A 25272-nucleotide genomic window follows, 5' to 3' on the forward strand; every position below is an offset into this window, starting at 1 on the left:
AATATAAAAATGTATCATGTACTGTCTCTTTAAAAATTCGACTTCAACCATTCGCCGTCTAAAACCTGCTGAATTGCTGTTTTAGCCTATGGGGACCTCCTAGAACCTATTTGGAGTCAATTGGTGGACTTTGAAAAATCTTTGGGAAAAACTTTGAATCAAATTTGATTGAATGCCTTATTTTTTCGATTCATACGATTCGAATTCTGCCAAATACGGACCTATTCGACCAAAAAAAATCTTTGACTTCATTTTGGTTGGTCTTTTTGAATTCGAATTTTCGAAGTTCTTTCAATTCTAAATTCGACCCTTGATAAATATGCCCCTTAATGTTGCAAAATCGTAACTGTTTAGAGTCTGCACCTGAATTACTGAGCTGCCAGACTCAAATACCAGAGACACGAACATTAAACTTAGATTTTGGAATAACGGTAAAAAATAAAAGATGAAAAGTAATTGAAAACAGTCTTTATTTCTGGTGAACAATCTGAAAAAAGTATTTAGAAGGTGAACAACCCCTTTAAGAGATCAAACATATAAAATGATGCTGTTTGATAAATGAATAAAGCATAAAGTCAATATGCAGAGACTATTGTCTCCTGATATGTGTAACAAGGGTTTCCAGCCAGTGAAGAATACAATCCATGTTCAGCGTGACTCGACTGAATAGTGAGTTCAGTTATGTGATTCTATGAAGAGAAAAAGAACCCCAATTGCCTCTCACTCGTTCAGCGGTTCCTCAATTATTAGAATACCTATTAAGTGTTTTGTGATTGTCAAATGGCAACCACTAACTGATTACAAAGTAAAGTGCTTAATTTAAACCAAATAAATTACATTAAAGTGCAAGTGCAATATAATTCATTCTATTAATTATAATATAACTTAAAGGTTAATAAATACTTAATTACTTTCACACAAATTAATAACCTTATGACACAATGTGTTATCTAGTACGTTAGGTTTGCATCCACAATCAATCTGATCAAAGAATTAATTAAAGTTAATAAAGTGCTTCAAGTGCTGATATGATTGCTGTTAGACGGCAATTACCATAAATTCATAATTGCTTCAAGGTAATTTATTGTAAAGTGCTTAACAGTGCTAAGTAATTGATATTGATAAATAGGTAAAAATACAATAGTTGATATAGAGAGGACCACAATTAATGGGATAAATTACTTTTAAAAAATACACATGATGCTCAGATTAAAAAGTTTTAGCAAGAAAAGGAAATTAGAAGAGGTGGAGTTGTACCAAAAACTACTACCTAATTGTTTGCTATCCCTGGGACACCACAAAGACAAGGAGGCAGAGTATCCGGGACTGTGGTCTCGTATATTAATCTAAATCCTATTCTGAGAAGAGCTGAATAACCCTAAAAAACCACAAATCCACGGGCTCTTGTGAACTTTAGTAGCAGAGAAAAGAGAGATTACCGAGCACTGGTTGAAGTGAATATCTTCCCCACCCCTTCTATTCCGTTAACCCAATAGACTCAAATCCTTCTAAAATTAAGTTTAAAAGAGGAATCCAAACGCCGACGCGCGTTTCGCATTAAGTTTTTGGGACAACTCCACCTCTTCTAATTTCCTTTTCTTGCTAAAACTTTTTAATCTGAGCATCATGTGTATTTTTTAAAAGTAATTTATCCCATTAATTGTGGTCCTCTCTATATCAACTATTGTATTTTTACCTATTTATCAATATCAATTACTTAGCACTGTTAAGCACTTTACAATAAATTACCTTGAAGCAATTATGAATTTATGGTAATTGCCGTCTAACAGCAATCATATCAGCACTTGAAGCACTTTATTAACTTTAATTAATTCTTTGATCAGATTGATTGTGGATGCAAACCTAACGTACTAGATAACACATTGTGTCATAAGGTTATTAATTTGTGTGAAAGTAATTAATTAAGTATTTATTAACCTTTAAGTTATATTATAATTAATAGAATGAATTATATTGCACTTGCACTTTAATGTAATTTATTTGGTTTAAATTAAGCACTTTACTTTGTAATCAGTTAGTGGTTGCCATTTGACAATCACAAAACACTTAATAGGTATTCTAATAATTGAGGAACCGCTGAACGAGTGAGAGGCAATTGGGGTTCTTTTTCTCTTCATAGAATCAATTGAAATTTACTGACTTAGGTCAGACCTCTGCCGTGGGACGAATTTAAGTTTATTTGGGATCACTTCGTTTTTGCAAAAGAGTTCATTTATGTGCTTACAGTCTGTGCTAAATCCTGTGTGAATGGCATGTGAACTCATCTATAGAGATAATTTATAGCTCAGTTTCTTTAACTATTGCACGTAGCAGATATTCTGTATTGCAAATGCATTTATCACTGCTCAATATGAAACAGGCCTAAACATACAAAAGGGCTGATTTAGTAATGATCGGTTCATTTTGCTGAGTAGTAATGATAGAGCTCAGCAAAACATTACCGATCATTTAAAAGGGTGGTTCGCCTTTGAGTTAATTTTTAGTATGTTATAGAATGGCCAATTTTAAGCAACATTTCAAATGGTCTTCATTATTTATTTTTTATAGTTAATTATTTGCCTTCTTCTGACTCTTTCCAGCTTTCAAATAGGGGTCACCAACCCCATCTAAAAATGTTTGCTCTGTAAGGCTACAAATTTATTGTCACTGCTACTTTTTATTACTCATCATTCTATTCAGGGCTCTCCTTTTCATATTCCAGTCTCCTATTCAAATCAATGCATGGTTTCCAAAAATGCGCAGTAGCTCCGTACCGGCAAATGCCTCCAACTGCGCATGCACCGAAAGTCTAGAAGTTTCCGATTTCTTTTTTTGGAAACTTCGTGACTTTCGTCGAATGCGCATGCGCCAGAAAACACTGCTGAATCCAGGAAGAAGAGCGATCGGGAGAAGATGGCTGCTGTGAACTGAACAGGAGAGGACCTGATAGGAGGGGTAAATAACAAGTTAGGGTCATTTACCCGGAGGGGGGGCAGGTAGGCCAGGGGGGAGGGAGGGGGCCTACACAGGGGAGGGATTTTTGCATGTAGGGGTTGACTTCTCCTTTAAGCCTGACGCTTTCGTGTCAAGCGTGGGCACTTACTCAAAGGGCAGGGATCTCCTTCCTACTGTCTCTCTTAGCACATGGTATATAAGCTCTGTGAATATATATATATATATATATACACAATATATTGCATTTATTATTTTACGTGTCCTCCTCCCTGTGTTTACTATCATATATTGTACAGTGTATATATTGTATAGCGCTGTGGGCCCTTACAGAGCTTTACAAATAAAGTTATACATACATAAATGATAATGCAAAATTATCTTCTAAATGTCTGACGGGGCATCAATTGTACAGCATCAACAAGAGAAAAACATTCCCACATTTTTCTTTGGGGGGGGGGGCTGCTGTACCTATATGCCTGTGTTCAGTGCTAGATCAAAATGTTACTTACTGGAAATTCTTATAATGGAATTTTCTATCCTTGCTTATAGATGAGATTACATAGATGAGGCCACAGACTCTGGACTTTAGCATTCAATGAGGTCCCTTGTGAAGGTAACAGTGTGTTTAAAGGAATGGCTTGACCCATTCCTGTGGTAAACAGATTGAAGCTCAGACAGTTGGAAAAAACTAAAAATATCCACTATCTCTCTACCAAGCTGCACACTGGGAACTGCTAATGGTGTTATTTTTGGTGTCTTATTCCATGCACTAATTGAATATTGCCTGTCTTATTTTAACTCAATTAATCACAGGCTGCCAAAAAAAGTCTTTGCGTGAGGGAAAAATAAATACTGCCAGTCTGATGTGAACTATGGGGTCTTTATTAATGCCCCAACCACATTAACCAGCCACCAGCCCCTCAAGAATACAACACGGCTAAAAACAGAAAATACAGGACCTGTGCCTGAAGGTGCTGACGTCAGTGCAAAATGTAAAAAAACATGGCAGTTTAGATCTGTTTTTGTCACTTTGCACCCTGCCCCACCATCTGTAAATGAGCCTTTATGAGCTGGAGTTGAAGGGTGTTCATTAATCACAACAATTTCTTATTTGTACATGTTTGTCAAGGCTAAGGGGACCCCGATTTTATATGGTCAAGGTTTTTAGGAGGAAAATCTTTTGTGGAAAAATAAAAACTCAAATTTTTAGAGATTTATTATACCCCACAGCTGCTAAAAAATCAGAAAATACACCATCTCAAACCTGTCCAGGTTATGTAGAAGTCGATGGCAGATGACCCTTTTACAATTTGAAGATATCGTGATTGGAGCTAGGTTTCGTCGATAATCCGAAAAATTTGTGGTTTTTGGGAGACAACTTGAAAACTTTGTGCAATTCAGGAGTCAAACCCTAAAAAATCAAGTGATTCTAATTTTCCATCGATTCTGCTAAGACTTTTCTCAACCTGACTTTTTTGAGCTTATTATTTGATAATTGAGTAAAATTTGAGTATGGGAGTTAGGTTGAGTTTGTTTTAATAAAAAAATGAAAGTAATTCAAGTTTTAGTAAATAGGTCCCTAAAAGTGTGGGAGCTCTTGGTAATCAATGCAATGAATGCAATTCACACAAGGTCCCATTCATGGTATCTGAAAACAATGACAAGATTTTGATTTCATCAGCAGCTTTGAGGCTGTTCTTGAGTTATTTCAGCCTGGTCCTGATGCTGATCATGGCATAAATACACGCTTTAGACCCAGTTTCAAGGCCCCAATACACAGGTTCAGGAATAAAATTTTATATGGTGGAGTACCCCGGGTCGGTGCTCCTATCAGCAGAAAACTGCACTGGCCCGAGGTTATACCAGTGAGCACCACGGAGTGATCCTCTTCCGTGTTCCTTTTTCTCTGCGCGGCTGCGCATGTGCAGCAGAGTGAAGAGCCGAAACTTTAACTAAAAAAGCTATTTAGTTCAACTGCGCATGCGTCTGTCCCGAGAAATTTAAAGAAAGGATAAGCAGAAGAGGATCAATCCGTGGTGCTCACTGGAGTAACCCCGGGCTGGTGCAGTTTTCTGCTGATAGGAGCACTTGCCCGTGGTTTCAGGTAAGTCAATACAATCATTTGGGGGTGCCTAACATTTGGCACCCCCAAATGCAGGATACTTTCCTTCTCCTTTAACACCAGAGATGGGCGTTATCTAGTAATGTTGCTTGGGCTCTGGCTATAGCTTTGTTAATTGCTAGGAATCAGCCTCCACTCCTCGTCTTCTTACAATCTAAGGAGCTGTTAAACAGGTCAATCAAGCCTGGAACAATATTTAAAACATCATTTCTCTCTCTTTCAGAATGGTCTAGTATTTTGCCATGAGTGGAATTTTACAATAACAATGCCTCGCATGCCTCCACAGGAAAGTCTTCATTCCTTTGTTTCAACAACCAGCATCCTTTGTCCTGACCCCAGGACTTCTTCATTTCAGACATTCCAGCTGCATGTGATAAACTAGCTCACATGTTGGCCATGAGGCCATGCTAAAAATATTTATGAGAAGTCTTCCTTGGGACAAATAAAATGTTTGGCTGCTAGACTTTCTACTCTAAATATCCATCTCAGAGTTCCTTCTCGAAAGTCCCAACCAGTTGCCCTTGAATGTACAAATACCTGCTCCTGTCATTGTGGATGGGAAACACAAATATGAAGTAGAAAATATTGTTGAAATGATTCTCTAGAGGTTGCTTTAAGTATTTCATCCACTAAAAAGGGTTTGGACCCAAAGCATACTCCTGGATCAAACATTCAGATTTCCTTGCCCTTCAATTTCCACAGGAAAATTCCTGAAAAACCTGGCAGAATGGGTCCTGTGGCCTCCCATGGGGGATGGGATACTATAAAGTCACACTGAATCCTAGTGACATCATGTGCAGACATGCAAACAACCGTGTCATCATGCTGATACCGCACCCTGATGTCACTGTTCAAAACTGGCTTGAAAATAAAAATAAATCGTACCCAAGACCCAGATTCAATGGCCAGCTGATGCCTGTCCTGTACCTAAGCAGCTTGTATAAATACTTGGAAAAGAGACACCAGCCATATTACCCAAAAATATATTTAAAACCAGTGCCCTCATCCCTACTTGTTTTTGCATGTAATTGTTCTGCAAATGTTACTCTAGTTACAATGGGCAAGCTAATGCGTTATAAACCGATACTATCTAATGATGAAAAATGTTTATCTGGGTGTGAGTTATTTTTTTGTTCTACGTGATTAAGAAAGAATTGGCTTGCATTATAAGTTAGGCATTTGATTCAGAAGCAAAAAAGGTGACTCATATGCACTGTGTGCCAACTAATTATATATTGCCTAAGATGCTTCCACCTTCAGCTATATAGGACAAGTAGAGAGAAGCAATTGTAAATTGCATGGGCTCTAAGGGGCACAGATTTGTTTTAGTTCTTGTATCCTCAGGGCTGGATTTACATAGTGGGCACTCCTAGGCCCGCTGGTGTTTGCCATCACTGTCCCCTCCCTTTTATTTGCTAAAATTTTCACCATCGGACCGGAGCAAAAGGGATTTTAAAAAACGATTTTATCTCATGTGCATCCCCAGTGTTTCTGAACCAATGTGGGTGTGGTTGGGCAGCATGCCCCCCCTAAAATCCTGCCACCCTAGGCCTGGGCCTTGGTGGCCTTTCCACAAATCCGGGCCTGTGTATTATTGTATAGCCACTGAATACTCTTTGCAGGAAGTCAGATAGACCAGATACCCAGAAACGATAGTCCTCCCACAGTCACAGATTACAGTCTACTTTAGGGAAATATATTTAGTCATTTCTACCATATCCACTGTATGAAATGGATAGAATGTCTACTCTCTCCATAGTAGCTGTATTCATTTTAATATAAATGTTTTAATCTGCAAAGGGACCTTTAATTTACTTTTGGAAGGGGAAGGGGTAATAAGGGATGAGATACTAGAATACTGTTAAAACCAGCTAGAATTAAAGCCTGGACTTTGTGCTGAACTGTGCCAACATTATTCCACTGAGACAGTGACCAGAGGGGGGCCCTGACACAGCAGCCCAGACCCCTCAGTCCGACTCTGGTCAAAATGTCTGACTTGTTAGTGCCTCCTAATTTGTGCATCCATGCAGTATCTATACAGTGGGGACGCTGTTGGCTGAACACCTGAGTATACAAGACATTCGAGCAGAGAGGGAGCTTGGAGCTGTCAGTCAATTTTCTGAGTTATCACACTGATTGCACTGATTGGTTGTTTTAAATATTTAAGCATCTGCACTACTTCCTGTCACTATGACGATCCACTACTAGTGGATCATAAATGTGTTGAAATGAGCATGGTGTAATAAAGACTTAAAGACTGGACTGATTTTTTTTTGCTGTGAGTGCTCTCTGTGGTACCTGTATTAAAAAAAAATATAGAAATATAGAAACAAAAGCTAGGTCACACTCACAGGTCTTAGGTAAATAGGAAAATCAAGGTGAGAATTTATTTGTGGAGGCTTTTGATTCATTTTACTTAAAGGACCAGTAACATCAAAAAATGTCCCCATATTTAAGGGGTAGTTAATCTTAAAGGGGTTGTTTACCATTGAGTTAACTTTTAGTTTGATGTAGAGCAGGGGTCCCCAACCGCCGGGCTGCAGGCCACTACCAGGCCGCGGACATTGAACTGAGCCGCCGAGTCGGAATTTGATGTGGCATGCCCGATTTTGATGCGACAAGGCCGAATTTGACGCTGGGCACCCGAATTTGACTCAGGGCAAAAAAGGTTAGGGGCTGCTGATGTAGAGAGTGTATATTTAAAGGGCATTTGTTTTAAGATGGTGTCAGTGACTGAGGTATAATCTCAGTGCTGTGTAATATTTTAGAAATATGCAGCCCTATATAGACTGAAGTAGTATAGTGTGCATAGGGCACAAGACAAATTGTTCCAATTCTGCCAGTCACTGCATTGCTTTAGCATGGGTACTACCCACTAACAGTTCATACTACTTTGAGTGGTGTAACAAGTGCATGATGGCCTCCCCCCCTCCAAAAAAATCTTCAGAGGGGCGTGGCACATAGCTGTTCCTGCCCACAGCTCCAATCCCCCGCCACAAGCTTGCATTGGTATGACAATTTAAAGGACAAGGAAATCATTTCCATTAACTTTTATCCATGCTAAAGATCACACTTTAAGAACTATATATTTTTGAAGTTTCCACATAAACTGCAGTGCCCAGAGGGAAGACATCAATGCTTATCACTACAACACCGTGCTGCACACATTACACAGGGAAACCCACAAATGGGTCATTTGTTTTCTATGCAGCTCTGGAATACATTGAAAACTTTGAAAATACATTTTACTTTTATTAAAGTTGTCTTTGTGTTAGAAATCCTGTTATCTCTCTCTTACCCAGGGGAACCAGAGCAGAATGTAGAAATTGCCACAGACAACTGCCAAGTAATTGAATAATGGGAATTATAAAAAACATTTACCTTGTCATAAATGCATTTTTTTTTGCACCTTCTCTATAAATCAGAATTGATCTGAAATGATCTTTGTCATTTAAGGTGGCCATACACGGGCCGATAAAAGCTGCCGACAGACCGAATCGGCAGTTTATTGGCCCATGTATGGGGCCCTCCAACGGGCTTCCCCGATCGATACCTGGCCGAAAGTCGGGCAGTTGCCGATCGGACAGGACTAAAAATCCTGTCGGATCGCGGCCGCATCTGTTTGTTGATGCGGTCCCGCGATCTGACTACCCGTAATGTAATTTATAGAGCTTTTTTTTTTTGAAGTCGGCTACTGGAAATGTTTCATAGTAATTCAACATAGCTTGGTTCTAATGTATTAGTCATTTAGCATCCCATATTGTCCCTGAGACAGGATGAGGAGGGATAGTCAGTAGAAGTATCTTTATCATATGTAACAAGGATCATAATTTGTTTGCTAAATGGGTGTTGCTTTTTGTTTTTATTTACTAGGTGGATGTGTGGTCTTTAGGAATCACAGCCATAGAAATGGCAGAATATGATCCTCGTAAGTAATCTTAAATAACATTTTGTTGCGCATTTATGTTAATTTATGGAGGAGTGTTTTTAGGAAGGTCAGGGGGTATCACCCATTCTGTAACAATGAAATATAAATTCAAGAGCTTACACTTTGTTGGCCAAAATGATTCAATGAAATGAAACATATCTCCCATTTTAATTTCCTATTACCCAACAGACTTCAGTGTTCTTTTTGAATAATTCTGGCTCTGTGTTTTATTACATCATCAGTAACACTTCCGCCCTGTTTCTTTCTCCCCAGGAGTAATAAATTCCAAAGATTTATTTATAAATGTCTTCAGAAGGATCCAGCCAAAAGACCATTCGCAAAGCAACTCCCATTCCACCGATTCATTACATATAATCGAGATGAAGACGAGGTGCAATATAGCATAGCAGAGCATATAAAGAAAGGTAATGCAAATTACTCATATTCTCTACAAACAAAAAGCAATTACTGGGAAATCTTTAATGCCTATGTGGTTATTCCAGGCTCTATGGATTTAAGGATTCCTAGTTTTGATCACTATCCAAATAATTGTGACATTACATCACAAGCATGCAAAATATGCCCCTAAGTATTAATGCTTTTAGGGCATTTTTATTTTCAGGTGTAATTAGTTTTTTTTAATTACTAATGGCTTTAGCTCCAACCAGTTCTGCTTTAAATCGTGAAAGCTTCTATCAATTACTAACTTAGCTAACCAGTTACAGTCCACTATCATGTGCATAGATATAAAACACAGATCTTCTTGTCTAACATTAAAAACATTTTCTCCTAGGAGCAAAGAAATAAGACATTCAAGTTAAAGATTCTCTTGCAACACCTCATTAAGAAGACTTTGTCAAGACTTAGGAAGGGAATGGAAGAACAATATATAAATCCAAAATTTGATTCTACCCTTGCAAGATCTGAAATGTGGCTCCTTTATTATGTTCCCAAAAGGGAAAGGAGGGAAAGGGTTGGGAACACAATGTAGGGGCCACAGTCCATCTACTTTATACACTTTACCAAATGTTTTATTTTTATACAATCTATTTAAATGTATATATATATTTTTATATATTAATAAAAATAATAAAAAATAAGCTGGTGTTTGACGTTTGAATAATTAATAAATAGTGTAAGAAAATGGGCTGTTGAAGACTTGCATTAACTGTAAAAGAGAGGGAAAGGTTTTAGAAAATATCAATTAGGAGTATATTATTGTGGATATAAACAACTGCTAGTGCTTGTTTCATAATCTTCGAAAATGTTGTACTTTCAACAGCTTATGATGATAGTTATAGATTTTGTACCCCTTCTGTAAATTATATAGAAAATTAACTTTTTGTTAATTGGCGCAAGAACTGCAACAAGTTTTGTGCAAGCACATATCATGGTTGTGCTTGGAAATAAGCCCTAATGTTTTATAACTTGTGGGGTAAGAATGATAGCTCCATGGGTGTAACTCACTGAGACAGAAAATTCGAACATTAGTGCATACACATGTAACACTATAGTAAATTAAGTGTCACCATTCTCTAACTATGAGCTTTACCCCAATACTTGTGAGTTAAGACCTCACAATCAGGCCCGGACTGGCAACCTGTCAACTCGGGCAATTGCCCGTGGGGCCTCTCTATTTCTTGTTCAAGTGGGCCGCTCTTGAACAGAGAGATAAGTTGTGTTTCCCCCTCCGTCGCCTTGAATGAAGGCAAGAAAAGAAAAAACGGCACAACAATAGGGCAGCCCTGAATAGAGTTCCATGCGGCCCAGCTTGAAACGCTCGGTTGCCTGTATTATTAGGAGAGAGACTCTTCTGCTGTGCTCTGTGACAGGACGCCGCTCCCCCTTCCTCCCCCCGCAGCTTCGCTGGGCTGGCTGGACTGTTTGCTCGAATAGGAGACGCCACAGCTCGTCATGTGACTCGCCTCATCTAGACCTGCCTCTCTGCATTGTAATCCGTCGGCATGTGAGGTCCTTGTAAGAGGTACTGTTCAGTAGAGGAGTTTAAAGCTACAGACACGGGAAGGGAGCCTGGGAGAGGGATCACTGACTTTATTGCTAAAAATATTATGTGCTGCGCAGGTACTAGCCACAATCTGATACAATCTGGACTGTTGAGGGGGGAGGGGGGGTTTGGGGAGTTCTAGTTCAACAAGTGCTTTGTTTTTATTGCTAAGAATGTTTCGTGCTGCGCAGGTACCAGCCACAATGTGGACTGTTGGGGGGGGGGACGACTTGATGAGTTCTAGTTCAGTGAGTGCTTTCTTCATTTTTGCAGTTTTACCCCAATATACTGTATGTGTGGATGAGTACAAAACATAGTGGGGCAAATTCACTAAGCTTCGTAGTTGCGCCAGCGTCCGCATGCCACACTTTGCCAGACGTATTTTCGCCAACGCGCTACGCAAATTCACTAAGGGGTAGCGTAAGGTTGCGAAGTTGTGCTAGCTTAATTCGCCAAGCAAAGTGAAGTTACGCTAGCGATGGTTAATTTGCATACAAAGTTACAATGGAGGAATATGTAGCAGAACTACACAAGCCTGGGAAATCTTCAAAACAGCAAATAAAATTGTTATTTTGCCCTACACATGTGCCCACTGTATAGTTAAGTTGCCATGAGTTAGGAAATGTAGGGGGGAAGGAGGGGAGCCCCAAAAAATTTTCAATCTTTTTCAGTCTATCACCCATAAAAAAGAAAAAAAACGCCAGCGTTTTTTGGGACTTAGAAAAATGAAAAACTTTTTTTGAAGCAATCCCTATCTACTCTATTGCACTTCGCCTGGTCTGAGGTGGCGAAGGAAGTCTGGCATAAAAGGTAGCGTTCAGAAAAATGCGCACGTCAGTGAATTTGCGTAGTTACGTCCGTTGTGCAAATTCGCCAGGCGTAAGGGTGCGAAGTAACACTAGCGAATTTACACCAGCGTTCGTTAGTGAAGCGGCGAATTAACGAAAATGCACTACGCTAGCGTATTCACACTATTATTAGGCGCTTCGGTGTTTAGTGAATTTGCCCCTCTGTCTTTACATGTGGGCTGCTTTGATTATTTTGCCCGGGCTGCTTTTTACTCCCAGTCCGGCCCTGCTCACAATGGTGTGGAGTCAGGGTGTAGTACAACTGTAAATATGTGCAGTGCACATTAATCGTGCACCACTGGTTTTTGCAACTTAACCAGAGAACATATTTATTGAACAGGATAGTCCACAAAGGAGTGTACATACCGGTAACCAAGCAGGAACATAGAGCAACAATTGATAAGCATATACTCACAACACCAATGGTCAGTATTAGTCCCTGCAAGGAAGAGAACATACACAGTAGCAATGAAGGTACACCCAGCTTTCAGCCTTTTCTCTATGTGGAATCCAGGGGAATCACTACATCTCTAAGTCTGTACTCTTAGTCAGTGTTGTACTAGGGGGCAAGGGGCCCCCCACCACCCCTCCAGGCCCCCAACCCCAGACACAAATCACCCTCTGGCTCCCCTCCCTGAGCCGCAAGCTGCCCCTGTGCCTACCATCTGTTTAGTACAGCCGTGCTGAGGGTCAAGGGAGACATAAGCCGCTTCGGGCTTCCTCCAAGGATTGGGTCTGGGCCAACAGGGCCCACAAGGGCTGGAGCCCACAGGAGTTTTTTCCCAGTGTCCTGCCAGCCCAGTCCAACACTGCACTTAGTCCCTACACTGGGCAATTGGTACCCAGGATCTTGCGCTGCCCTGAACCCTCAGCTTGGGGAGCGCACCACTGTATAAAGAAAAAGGGCAGGCACTAGCAGAGACCAATCTTCCATGCAGGCTTGTCAAATTATTAAGTAGTTTATTCCAGTACACATTACTTACGCGTTTCATATCATGCAGATACTTAATCATAGGCTAAATGTTCACACTTCCCATAGCATATTTAAACCAAGATTCAATTTTTTTTTGCAGGGAAACAACCAGTATTAGATGTTGCTCAATTAATAAACCAGGCAGCTAAGAGCACCAATTAGGAACAGAAAGCCAAGTTGTTGCCAAAGAAATCCGTCCGAGAAACAGACCAACAGGGAAGAGGACGAAACCGTAGTCCAAGAGAAAGCCTTGAAGTCCATCAACCGAGCGAGGTACCAGAGGGAAGAACCATTGCCGAAATCAGAAGAAAGCAACCAAAGATCAGAGCCGAATGCCACAATAGAAGCCGCTTCCGGGAATGCAAAGTACCTCTTAAAAAGCAGAGAAGGCAAACCGCAAACAGAATATCTGTGCCTTAAACACTATAAATACTGGGCACATTATTATACAGACACTGACATGTAGATATAGGTATGGGATCCATTATCCGAGAAACCGGTTATCCAGAAAGCTTTGAATTACGGGAAGGCCATCTCTCACAGCCTCCATTTTAATCAAATAAATATAATTATTAAAAATGATTTTCCTTTGTAAAAATAAAACAGTACCTTGTACTTGATTCCAACTAGTAGTACCTGAAATTATTATGTAGTCATCAGATATATATAGTGAATAAAGTACCCCCTCTTGTAAAATATAAGGATATTATAAGTTACCGAGGAGTTTCATGACCATATTAAAGCACGAGGCCGAAGGCCGAGTGTTTTTATACAGGTCATGAAATCCGAGGTAACTTCTAATATCCTCATATTTTGCAACTGGGGGTACTTTATTTATTATAATACACAAATTTCAGTGAGTCATGTGACAGAAATGACATCAGAACTCACCGTTTATAACTGATGACATCAGAACTCACCGTTTATAAGGATATAATTTACAGGATATTCATGGCTTTTGTGTATTATAAATATTATAAATACTACACAAATTTCCACCAGTAACCTTCTCTTTTCAATATAACATGACTCTGAGCTGAGGGAGGCAGTATGCTCAGAGGCCTGAAATGTACAATATATCTGATGAGCAGCTTAAGGAGAAAGGAAAATCTCTATAAATCATTAAAATTACAATATAACAACATTATACTCAACATAACCCTGGTGATTCGGAATTCTTTTGAAAATGTACTCTATCAGTTGTTCTGAGGTGGATAAACCCTTTTTACAGTAGATCCTCCCAAGGGAATATGCAAAGGATCTCTCCTAGGGTTGCCACCTGGCTGGTATTTTACTGGCCTGGTCGGTAAAAATGATGGTTGATCCCAATGTTATTAATAGGGGAAAAATATAAATAAATAGGAAGGCCGGTATTTTTGTCCAAAAAAGGTGGCAACCCTACTCCTGCCCCATGCAATTTCTACATTTAGTCCTTTGTTATGCATGAGAGCACAAGCAGCACAGATGAAGAGTTTGAGCTCAAACAGCACACCCTCCCTGTTTGCTCTGCTCAAAAGTATTCTCTCTTTCAGAATTAATTGTAAAAAGAGTACATTCTTCAAATGCAATGTTTAAAAAACAAACTAAATAAATAAATATAAATTGACGAGCCCCGGTCTTCCTGCTTTATCAGGGCCACCACCATCTTTGAATAGACAAGCGGGCAAGTTTCTAACCTTATGTCTACATTTCTGGTCTCCATAGTGGTCATATCAGTAGGGCAGTAACCTGCCCTCCATTAAAATAACAAATTATGCGTATTGTTCTGACTGGAGAAATTGTTTGTCAAACAGCAGTAGCCATTTTGCTTGGTATCACAAGTAACAGCGTTGCTATGTTATACAAAAGCATTTTCACGAAAAACCTTTTGTGGAATTCCACAAATGACACAGTTCCATAGTTTTATGCAGTGGCTTCCAGTTTGTTGTATTCTCCACCACCGCCGCCTGGATGCACATTCAGTTGGACAGACTCATCCTCATTTCGTTGCCTTGAAAAATTGGCTTGCAGGCGTAATTTAACTTCTGGGTCGGGACAGAATAAGTACTCGTAGAGGAAACTGGCCAGGACACCCCCCATCATAGGACCAAGCCAATAGATCTGTAAGAAAATAGAGATGGTCGGTCATTTTTAGTAAATTTTAAAGAAAAATATAAATTAATATCAACAGGGAGGGTCAGGTATTATTGCCTTGGGCATCAATAGTACCTGGCCCTGTTTCAACTCCAGACCTTAAAAAGATGCTCCTGCACAAAGAAGATGAAAATTACACCCCCCCCCCAATTTCCCTTCTTTGGCAAGGACAACCATTATCTGTGCTAATGCCCATTTGCCCTATGCTTATACGTCAATATAAATGTTGATCATTAGTATGTGACAATGAACTCACTGATGCTAAGGGCTGTGTTACCTATACAGGTATGGGATCTCTTATTCGGAAACCCATTATCCAGAAAACTCTGCATTATGGAAAGGTGATCTTCCATAGAGTCAGTTTTAATTAAATCACTTTTTTAAGAATGCTTTCCTTTTTCTCCGTACTAATAAAACAGTTCCTTGTAATTGATCCCAACTAAGATATAATGAATCCTTAAATGGCAGAACAATCCTACTGGGTTTCATTCATTTTTAAATGAGATCCAAATTATAGAAAGATGCCTTATCCGGAAAACCCTAGATCCTAAGCATTCTGGATAACAGATGCCATGCCTTTAATATTTCACATGTAACATTTGAGCCATGTTTTTCTAAGGCTTCAAAAACTTCAGTTCCATTAAAGTAAAGACCTGACCCTTATAGATGAGGCCCTATAATTATGAGCTGGGTAAGCATGAAACCCTTAGGGTGATAATCTATCAGGTTCAGTCTTTTATTTTAATGGCTGCTAAATAGACTATATTTTTAAAGCTTTAACCTTGTTTTTGTTATTTTTGAGAAATATTTCTGAAATTGAATCAAATCTACCCTATCCATTAGATTGACAAATCTATTTGATATTGAACCTGGAAAAACATCTAGTTGACATTTAGAAAACAATGCTGTAGACTGTTGTCTTTTTCGAACTCTACTTGTTCCCCTAAACATTTTTAACTTTTTATTATTCTCATTGTAGTTCTCCACTAATTGTGCCGGAAAATGATACCCAATCCAAAGAGCTTGATGGGCTTTTATAAGTGAGCAAGAAGGGATACGACGTGAGAGGCTAAAGGTTTAAAGATGTCAGAGAACAGGAAATACAGAGTAAGGATAAGACAAGTATGTGCAGAGTTACATCACAGGGTGTGTTTGCCCTGTAGGAAAATATTCTCTTAGAAAACACAGAAAACACCCACTTAGTCATTCATAGACAATATTCTACTTTTAAAGAGCAAACTTAGTGCTATGTTTTTGCTCTATAAATAAAGGATAATGATAATAAGAGAATAACTAATGTTAGGGGCAGATTTATCAAGGGTCGAATTTCGAAGTAAAAAAAGCTTCGAAATTTGACCATCGAATTGGAATACTTCGAATATCGAAGTCGAAGTTTTTTTACATCAAACTTGGCCATTTGCGTTTGGCCATGAAATCCATCGATCGAACGGTTTTCCTTCGACTTCAAATAACTTAGAAAAATGCTCTAGAAGGTCCCCATAGTATCCTATTCGATGGTCGAAGTATCCAAAAAATTACTTTGAATTTTTTTACTTCGAAAATTCCCTCTAATTCACTTCAACCCTTGATAAATCTGCCCCTTAATGTGCTAACAATTTGATCAGTACTTTGTGTGTGTGAGAAGCTGAAACACTTATAGTGAATCCCTTGCTTTTAATTTTCCCTGATTATATTATTTTTATTTCTGTATTTTACACCATATTTTTCTGGTCTGCTGAAAAACTTAAAATAGGGGTTCTACTGTATGTTATTTGCGGTTTCCTGTGGTTTGTGCTATAACTAGTTATATCCAAACTTTGCATGTTTACTTTCATAAAACATGTGTTAAACACAAGGCATCATTTGTGTTAAACATAAGGCAGCCATACAAGCACTGACCATAGTGGCCAAAGTTACTTACCCAGTGATTCTCCCAATGATTGAAAACAACGCTTGTTCCTAAAGACCTTGCCGGATTCATGCTGGCACCCGTATACTTGATCTAAAAATAAAAGAGACATTACAGCAACATTTATTGTGCATTAAATTGTTCAATGTATAATATAGATTAAATATATTGATTGTGTGCCACTTGGCGTGGTTAGAGTTAGCAATTAAGAAGATTCAAAAGTACAATATTATTATTATTGTTTTCATATGAGAAATATAGCATATAAGACAGAAGGGAAAACAACTTCTCCCTGTATCCCAGCTCTGATTGATGGAAGCTCCCTGCACTTAGACACAGAGATCAGGTCATGTTGGCATTTATATATTGATCTGATTAGTAAAATACAATGGATGTTACTAATACCTCGCATATCTAACGGACAATACCAGATCAACATCAGATTGCCAATGTGACCTGATCTTACAGTCGTTTAGATAGACAATGTCCACCTGTGCATTGAGCCTTCTAATTTGACAAACCACTTGCATGGGGAATTGACCCCTGAGATTTTTTTTAAGTCTATAACTCAAAAGTCTGGCTGAAAATAAAATGCAGATGTGCTCAGAAGAGAACTCTGAGCTGTATTTTCATTGTTCTCAAAGGGTCTATACTCCCATGAGTGCCCTGCAGAGTAATCTGTCATACAAAGAATATAACTCACACCATAACTGACACAATACGAGCCAGGGATCGCCTTCCTCCTGTCTCTATGATAATTAGGTAACTGTACTTTGTATTTATTATTGTATTGACCCCTTTTTGTTTTACTAATTTATTGTTCTGCTCCACAGTGCTGTATGCATAGGTAGCACTATATAAATGAAAATATACATACATATATCTTTCAATAGCATGTAAATGTAAATAAAAGCAGTGTAACTGTAACTTTCTGTTCTCTGTTTCCGAAGGCGTTACTACAGAGGTGGCAGACCCTGCGGCTGGAGGGGAGCCCAGGAGGTATAGGGGCCCCATGAGGCCCTAATTAATGAGCAATTTCAATATATATTGGTAAAACGGGACAAGCTCTGCATATGTTTGGTCCCGTAAAATTAATTTGCTCTGGGGCCCAGTTAAATCTAGTTACACCACTGTCTGTTTCAGATTTTTTAGACAATGTAGCAGGTCTTCTAATCAGCTGACTGTGTTTATTGAATGAATTATTAGTTGCTAAGATGTACACTGCTTTTGGGTGGAGGATACTTTAATTGGCTCCAGATGAAACTGACCCTAGTGTGACTTGTATGAATATAATAGGGAACTTGAGGGCTCATTTATGGATTCAACTGCAAAGGGTTGGAATGCATGCGATGATGCGAGTGCACATTGACATTATGCACAAAGATACTTGAGGTAACAGCCAATCAGCACGCCCAGTCTTTGCTTTTTAAGACCCATGGACACAAGGGAACCCTGACAATACCACCAGCCTGGACATGATAGTAATCCAAGGACTCCCGTAACAGAGAAATACACATTTACAAATACAGGTATAGGATACACTGTATATTGTCCAGAGACATAGGTCCTCCGGATAAGGAATCTTTCTGTAATTTGGATTACCAAACCTTAAGCCTGCTAAAAAATCATTTAAACCTGAAATAAACCCAGTAGGATTGTTTTACCTTCAATATGGATTCATGCATAGTACAAGGCATGGTTTTATTATTATTATTATTATTATTATTATTATTATTATTATTATTATTATTATTATTATTATTATAAAGAAAAGAAAAATCATTTTTAAAGATGTAAATCATTTGCTTAAAATGGAGTGTATGGGAGATGGCCTTCCCATAATTCAGAGCTTTCTGGATAACAGGTTTCCAGATAAGAGATCTCAAATCTGTACTTCCAACTGCTACACCGGATATTAACACCGCCACAACTCATTTGAATGCATTACTCACTTTTCGACAATTCCTCCCGCATTAGTCATGGGCATACTTACAGAAGGTGCAGCCTTATGATTTGACAATAACTGTCCCGTCACATTTAAAACAACAAACAAGAAGGAAATGCTAAACAAACTTACTGCAAAAAGGTGTCCGATTGTTACAGACAATCCAATGATAAGAGGAATGGGGACTTTGATATCAGTTCTTTTTTTGTCACATGAAGCAAATATTGTGAAGACCAACTGAAACGTAATAAGCGTTTCCACAAGGAGCGCCTGGCCGTGCGATATAGTTTCATGTTCCTGGCAAGAAATAATTCATGTTTAAACAGTAACTCTCATTAACAATTATATAATGTACCATGCCTTGTTAAAGTATTCAGATCCTTAACTCTTCAATAACAAATCCTACACTGAAATATTGATCTGTGTGATATCTTTAGGGATACACCAAATGCACTATTTTAGGATCCAGCCAAATCTTGAATCTTCATGAAAGATTCAGCTGAATCCCGAACCGAATCCTAATTTGCCAATTAGTGCCAAAAAAAAAACCTTTTTAGACTTGTTTGTGTGTCAATAATTCATGTGATTTTAAGGATTTGATTTGGCCAGGCATTTTAATTTAAATGATTCCTGCTGAAAAATGTTGAATCTTATCTGCATCCCTAGATATTTTCATTTTAAACCACTATTTTTGTTAATGTGACATAGTTGTTCAGGTTGGTGATATAATAGTTTTGTGCATTCATTTTTTTCGCATGGGCTGCAATCAAGGGAAACAGCATTGGTCTCTAGATAGATTTAGAAATATCTACCCCATCTCAGGCAGGGGATAATTTCAGAGCCTGCTACATTAACCACTGCTCTCTGGTCTTTGCTGGTCTATTAGTTGCATGCTACCCAGTTGTGCCACTAACTAAATACAATGCACCATACAAGAACTGGGGGCAACTGTGAACAAACAGAGTAGGAGCGATAAGTCATAAATATCTCAACTTGAGAGTGGGTTACTTATTGTCATACCACCAACATTAGTGACAATAGGAAATAACCAGTTGGAAGTATGGGGTACCTTTATTGCCACTCAGGGAGGGGTAGTCATCTATATATATCACCAGCACAGATATGTTATTTCAGTGTTCAGATAGAGAGTTCCCAGCTCTGGGACAGAATCCCACTTATTTACATGAACCCTATACAAGGAAGACATTTATGGTTCCTATCTGCAAAAATATATTTTTCAAGGCCCAAAAAGGACAAAGCTTAATACAATTGTACCGACTTTCCTTGCCAAAAGAATGTCCAAATAGTTTGAAAGCCTTTCTTATGTGGGGGTTTGAGTTGCTCAGAAATGCCGATACCGTGATAGACTCAGTGGGCCCCTTGGCCCCTGTACTAACTTCAGATCTAGGTTTAACTCATATAAAGTGAAGCCCCGGACATCAGAGACAGAGGAGAAGACTCTGCATACAAAAATTACTATTTCTATAAATCATTGGAAATACTGAATGATTAGAAACAACCAGGAACGCCATCAGAAATCGCAGGGCCCCATAAGACAAAATTTCCTGGGCCCCCTGGGCTGCACCCACCGCAAGCCCCACCTACAGGTCCACCCTCCCCACCCCACAGGTCCGCCCCCCACCACACAGTAAAAAAAAAAAAATATTGGTGGCTAGGGTTCCCACACGTTAATAAAAAATAAAAACATATTGGTGGTCAGGGCCCCCCATAAAAAACATTTGTGGCCAGCCCCCCCCCATTAAAAAATATTGGTGGCTAGGACCCCACATGAGAAAAAAAAATTGGTGGCCAAAATTGGTGGCCAGGCCCCCCTCCATTATGAGAAAATTGGTGGCCAGGGCCCCTTAAACGTCCATGCCTTCCTGAAGTCAGCAGCTCTCAGAAAGATGGGGGGCCCGGCTAATAAAGTAAGTGTGGCGTGGCAGGGCCCCCCTTACAACTCTCCCCCCTGTCCCCCCCTGATGGCTGCCCCGGAAACAACTATATTTAAGACCGCACTAAATATATGTGATGGAAAATTGAATTAAGAGGCACCAAATCTAAACTAGTCCTTTATAAAATAGATGTTTTATATTTGAATGTTTTGTCCCACCATTTTGATCAGTAGCAGAACGAGAATGATGTCATTGGCCCAAGTCCCACCTCTGTCATTGTGCTGGGGAGGGAATAAGGGGCCAAGTACAACTGATGGTATCTGTACCCTTAAAGGGTAACTTGCAAATGCCAGATCTTGAGCTGGTACAACTAGGGCACAGCTGGGCTCTTCCCATTTTGATGCTGAAAATGTGGTTGTATAAACTTGAGGTAGCCATATTTGGGGAGATTTAAACTGACGATTTGGCCCCTTCTGATTGAGTTAGCAGCTTATTGGCCAATGGATGTGGCCTACCAATGAGCCTTCCTGGCCGATATCTGGCTGATCAGGCAGATTTACTATAAATCCCAATGGAGCTAGGACTGCATCAGCTCAACGCCTGGCGACCTGCATTACTGGCTGTTTGTTCCAATCAGCTGGATATCACTCACTCAAGGTGGGTATATTGGGGAAAGATCCACTTGACTGGTGACCTTGCCAAATAAGCAGATCTTTACATCTGGTCTGAGCATTATAAGGAACTTGTACTGTGAAATTCTGTGGACACAGCACTCAAATGGTTACCATAAGTTTGTCTTAAAGGGACAGACATCGCTATCTAAGCTGTTATAGTGTGTTGGAGGTTTTTATGACATTCATATAGACACATATAGAATATTTCTTATATTGCTGTAAGTTATGTCATTACAACATAAAGGGGAAAATTAAAAGGGAGTTTGCTAACAGCTTCTGTATGATTAATACATGGAGGTATCCAATTATCATTTTGGGGTCTTAAAGTAGTTTCCACCTTTACTGGGTTAAACTGGTAGCTAGTCTGCTTTGGGTTTGTTTGCCTTTCTCTGAACAACATCCAGAAAAATGTACATATTCGTTTTTCCTTATTCCGTATCATGATGTTTCTGAAAACTTTATTAATATTTCTAAAATACTAGGTGCTCTTAGAATGCTGCTGAACTTGCTGGACAAAGACATTTTTCTTTGCAATTCTGACTTCCTAATCAGGAAAATATACATTTATTTCTTTGTCAGCTAAATATTTGTTTACTCTATATCCTTATCCAGAAACTCTTTTTCTACTATAGCCTAACAAAACAGGACCTGGGGCTAGAAAGCTAAACTGCTTCCCCAATCTGATTAGAAGCAGCTTTGGCTTTACACGTGGTTACTAGAAATGTGAGAGGCAGAAAGAAGAATGGAAGAATATTGCTGTGTCTCTAAGCACTTCTTTGTTTTATTAATTATAAAAATATTGATGATAGATAGATAGATAGATAATAGATAGATAGATAGATAGATAGATAGATAGATGAGCGAGAGCAATAAATAAATGATAGATAGATGATAGATAGATAGATAGATAGATAGATAAGAGAGAGAGAGAGATAGATAGATAGATAGATAGATAGATAGATAGATAGATAGATAGATAAGAGAGAGAGAGAGAGATACCTTAGTTATTCCCACTGGCCACTTGTCATTGGGTGTAACCAGTGCTACCACCCCAGCACCAGCGATTGCTGCCAGACACTGAATAACGATGTAGAATATGCCTTTGGCCACTGTGATTTTCCTTGTGCAAATCATGGCCAATGCTACTGCAGGATTCAAGTAGGCTTCACATATGTGCCCAAAGCAATGAATTAGGATGGCAATGCTAAATCCAAAGCAGAATGCAATGTGCGTGTCACTGGGTCCTGGTATGGTTATCCCCGCTGTGGAACCTAAACTAACAACCAGAAAAAGAAAAACAGCTAAGAATTCCCCAGCCATAGAGGTCCAAAATGGTCTTGTCCATATTCCTTTGAAGGCAGTCATTTTGAAGTTGCTGTATGGAGCCTAGATAACAAATAGTATCTCCAGATGAGACTGGGCGATCCCAGCAAATGAATGGCACCCGAGGTTATGGGCTCAGGTATTTGTATGGAGAGCAGAGGAACAAGTTGAGCAACTGATGACGTATTTCTTACACACCCCTTTCCTTATGTACCTGAAATTCTTGTGCCCAGTGCCTGAAGACATCCAGTGCAAAAAAGGCAGGTAGGAATGACATGAATTAGAGGGAGTCTGTCTATACCTTCCATTTGCTCAGCTCAGTGATTTCCTGACTTGCCTGTCTCACTAGAGCATTAGCCTCTTTATTGTAGAATAGTCTGAAGCATTTGAAGGACCCATCACAGAATAAGTAAATACAAGACTAAATGGCTTTTAACTCTTATGTTAATGACAGGGGAGATGCCATTAATCATTTTTGTGAAACTAGATAAACAAAGGTATAGATAGTAGGAATACCATAAACCATGTACATGTCTACCTGAGGCCTCTCTTGCGTAGGTTACGAGTGTCCTAGCAAACCCCTGTCATAGGGAATATAGATGACTTAAAATGTAATTAACACAAATCAACAGGAGGTATCTTCAAAGCAATACTAGTTTGCATGACCTTTGCTGATGAGTAACATAAAGGCACAACCGAGGTAAGAGATGTTTACGGACAAATTATGACTCAGGTGTCCAAAAATGTGCTCTGTCCCATGACTAGGAGAATAACCCCTTGTTCTAACCAGATTTTTCCTCAGTCATGACCAGAATTTTCTTTACTTCTGCCATAAAGCAAGTGCATTTTGGTTTGCAAACTACTTTGCTTTGGGTTCTTGTTATATTAGTAAAAAGTCACCATGGAAGTCCAGAAAGGAGTATGACTTTCTGTCAAGGAAGTATAAATACCTGTAAACTACTGGACCTTATAAGCTGTTTGTATGGTGGGCAGTTTCTGTTTTTCTTTGGCTATTTACACTTCCTGATCACTAACCCCAAAGGCTAAATGTTAACTTTAAATAGTTCATGTCAGTTTAAACTGGTGTTTATAGTTTGGGCTTCTCTATACCTTTAGGGTGGTGTCAGACAGGGAGATTAGTCGCCCAGCAACAAATCTGCTCTATGAATGTGACTAATCTCCCCGAAATGCCTTCGCAGCCGGCAAAAATACGAACCGCTTCCGATTTCCGAAGTCGCCTCACAGGCAGGAATCACCGGCGGGATAGCATATGATTTGCTTCGGATTTCCGAAGTCCCCTGAAGTTTCCTCATGAGGCAACTTCAGGAGACATGGAAAATCCGAAGCGTTTCGCAAGCCGCCCACGGTTCGTATTCTTACCGGCTGGGAAGGCATTTTGGGGAGATTAGACGCCCGCATCGAGAAGATTTGTCGCTGGGTGACTAATCTCACCTGCCACCACCCTAAATCTGCTAAAACTTATTTAAACATGAAATAAACCCAATAGGATTGTTTTGCCCCAATTATGATTAATTTTATCTTAGTTTGGATCAAGTACAAGGTACTGTTTTATTATTACAGAGAAAACAGAGACCATTTTTAAAGATTTGGCTTATTTGGATAAAACGGAGTCTATGGGAGATGGCCTTCCTGTAATACAGAGCTTTCTGGAAAACAGGTTTCCGGATGAAGAATCCTATAACTGTATTTGTATTTTATCACAGTAGTGCGGAAATTTGCCACCAACATTTGTCTTATCTCTGAAGGCCAGTAACGTAACTAGAGGGGGGCGGGCCCTAGCCGGGCCCCCGCCCCCCTCCGTACGCGAGGCCCGGATTTCAGTGGCGTGCGAGCTGCCGGGGGGCCCTGAGGGTGTGCAGGCCCTGCTCCCCCGGTAGTTCTGCCACTGCTGAAGGCCTTTGTGTACTGAATTCCAATACTTTTAGTATTGCCTGTGCTGTTAAGCTTCTATCTAGTGTCACTAGCACTATGTCTGTAGGGAGACCATTATGTGGCCCTTCAGGCCTAACCTGGCATTCTTGCTGATTAAAGTAGCAGAGTTTTTCTGTCTGTGCTCAGGGTTCCCTAGTGCTCCTAAGACCACCCTTTTCTGGGTCTATATGAGCCTTAGGATTTTCCATTTTCTGGCAGAAGTTATATAGAAGTTCCCACCCCCATTGGTCACTAAGAATATTGAGTCAAATATTTGATATGGAAAAAAGGCACAGAATAATTATATGAATCATGTGCACGACAAACCCCAGGTCCTCGGCATTCTGGATAACAGAATGCCTGTGACAACTGGAATCTCTTCCTGCCTGACATGTAAATTATGCAGAATTATGTAGAATTACTATATTGTCAGATCTGAATAAATAAACTGGTTGGATAGCTATCGGATTTGGTGTCAGTTTTGATTCATCGGATCTCTCTGGTTATTTCCCGCAACGAGTCACCATTAGTCTATGATCTGCTACTAAATACAGGCCTCTTAGTCATATGGAAAACATTGGCATTTCCTGTGCCGCTTCATTGGAGCACTGACATACATCATGCAAACGA

General features: G+C 39.5%; 1 protein-coding gene across 1 annotated transcript; it reads right to left on the minus strand.

Moving 5' to 3' along the window:
• Window positions 1–13716: 13716 nt before the first annotated feature.
• Window positions 13717–22863, minus strand: XB5993457.L (provisional ortholog of aquaporin 4 L homeolog). Its single transcript, XM_041566528.1, has 4 exons — window positions 22387–22863; window positions 18951–19115; window positions 16886–16966; window positions 13717–14931 (listed from the first exon to the last, which is right to left on the minus strand). Exons 1-4 carry the CDS (start codon window positions 22750–22752, stop codon window positions 14734–14736), a joined length of 810 nt encoding a protein of 269 aa, XP_041422462.1. The 5' UTR covers window positions 22753–22863; the 3' UTR covers window positions 13717–14733.
• Window positions 22864–25272: the final 2409 nt, after the last annotated feature.

This window comes from Xenopus laevis, chromosome 6L (assembly GCF_017654675.1).
Source record: "Xenopus laevis strain J_2021 chromosome 6L, Xenopus_laevis_v10.1, whole genome shotgun sequence".
NCBI classification, from domain to species: Eukaryota; Metazoa; Chordata; class Amphibia; order Anura; family Pipidae; genus Xenopus; species Xenopus laevis.

Bases quoted from the DNA above. Each gene is read 5' to 3' on its own strand.
- XB5993457.L (XM_041566528.1), bottom strand. From the start codon at position 22,752: ATGACTGCCTTCAAAGGAATATGGACAAGACCATTTTGGACCTCTATG. The intron at 19,116-22,386 runs GTATCTCTCTCT...ATTTCTTGCCAG, and splicing joins GGCCAGTGGGAATAACTAAG to GAACATGAAACTATATCGCA. The intron at 14,932-16,885 runs GTAAGTAACTTT...ATTTTCTTACAG, and splicing joins ATCATTGGGAGAATCACTGG to ATCTATTGGCTTGGTCCTAT.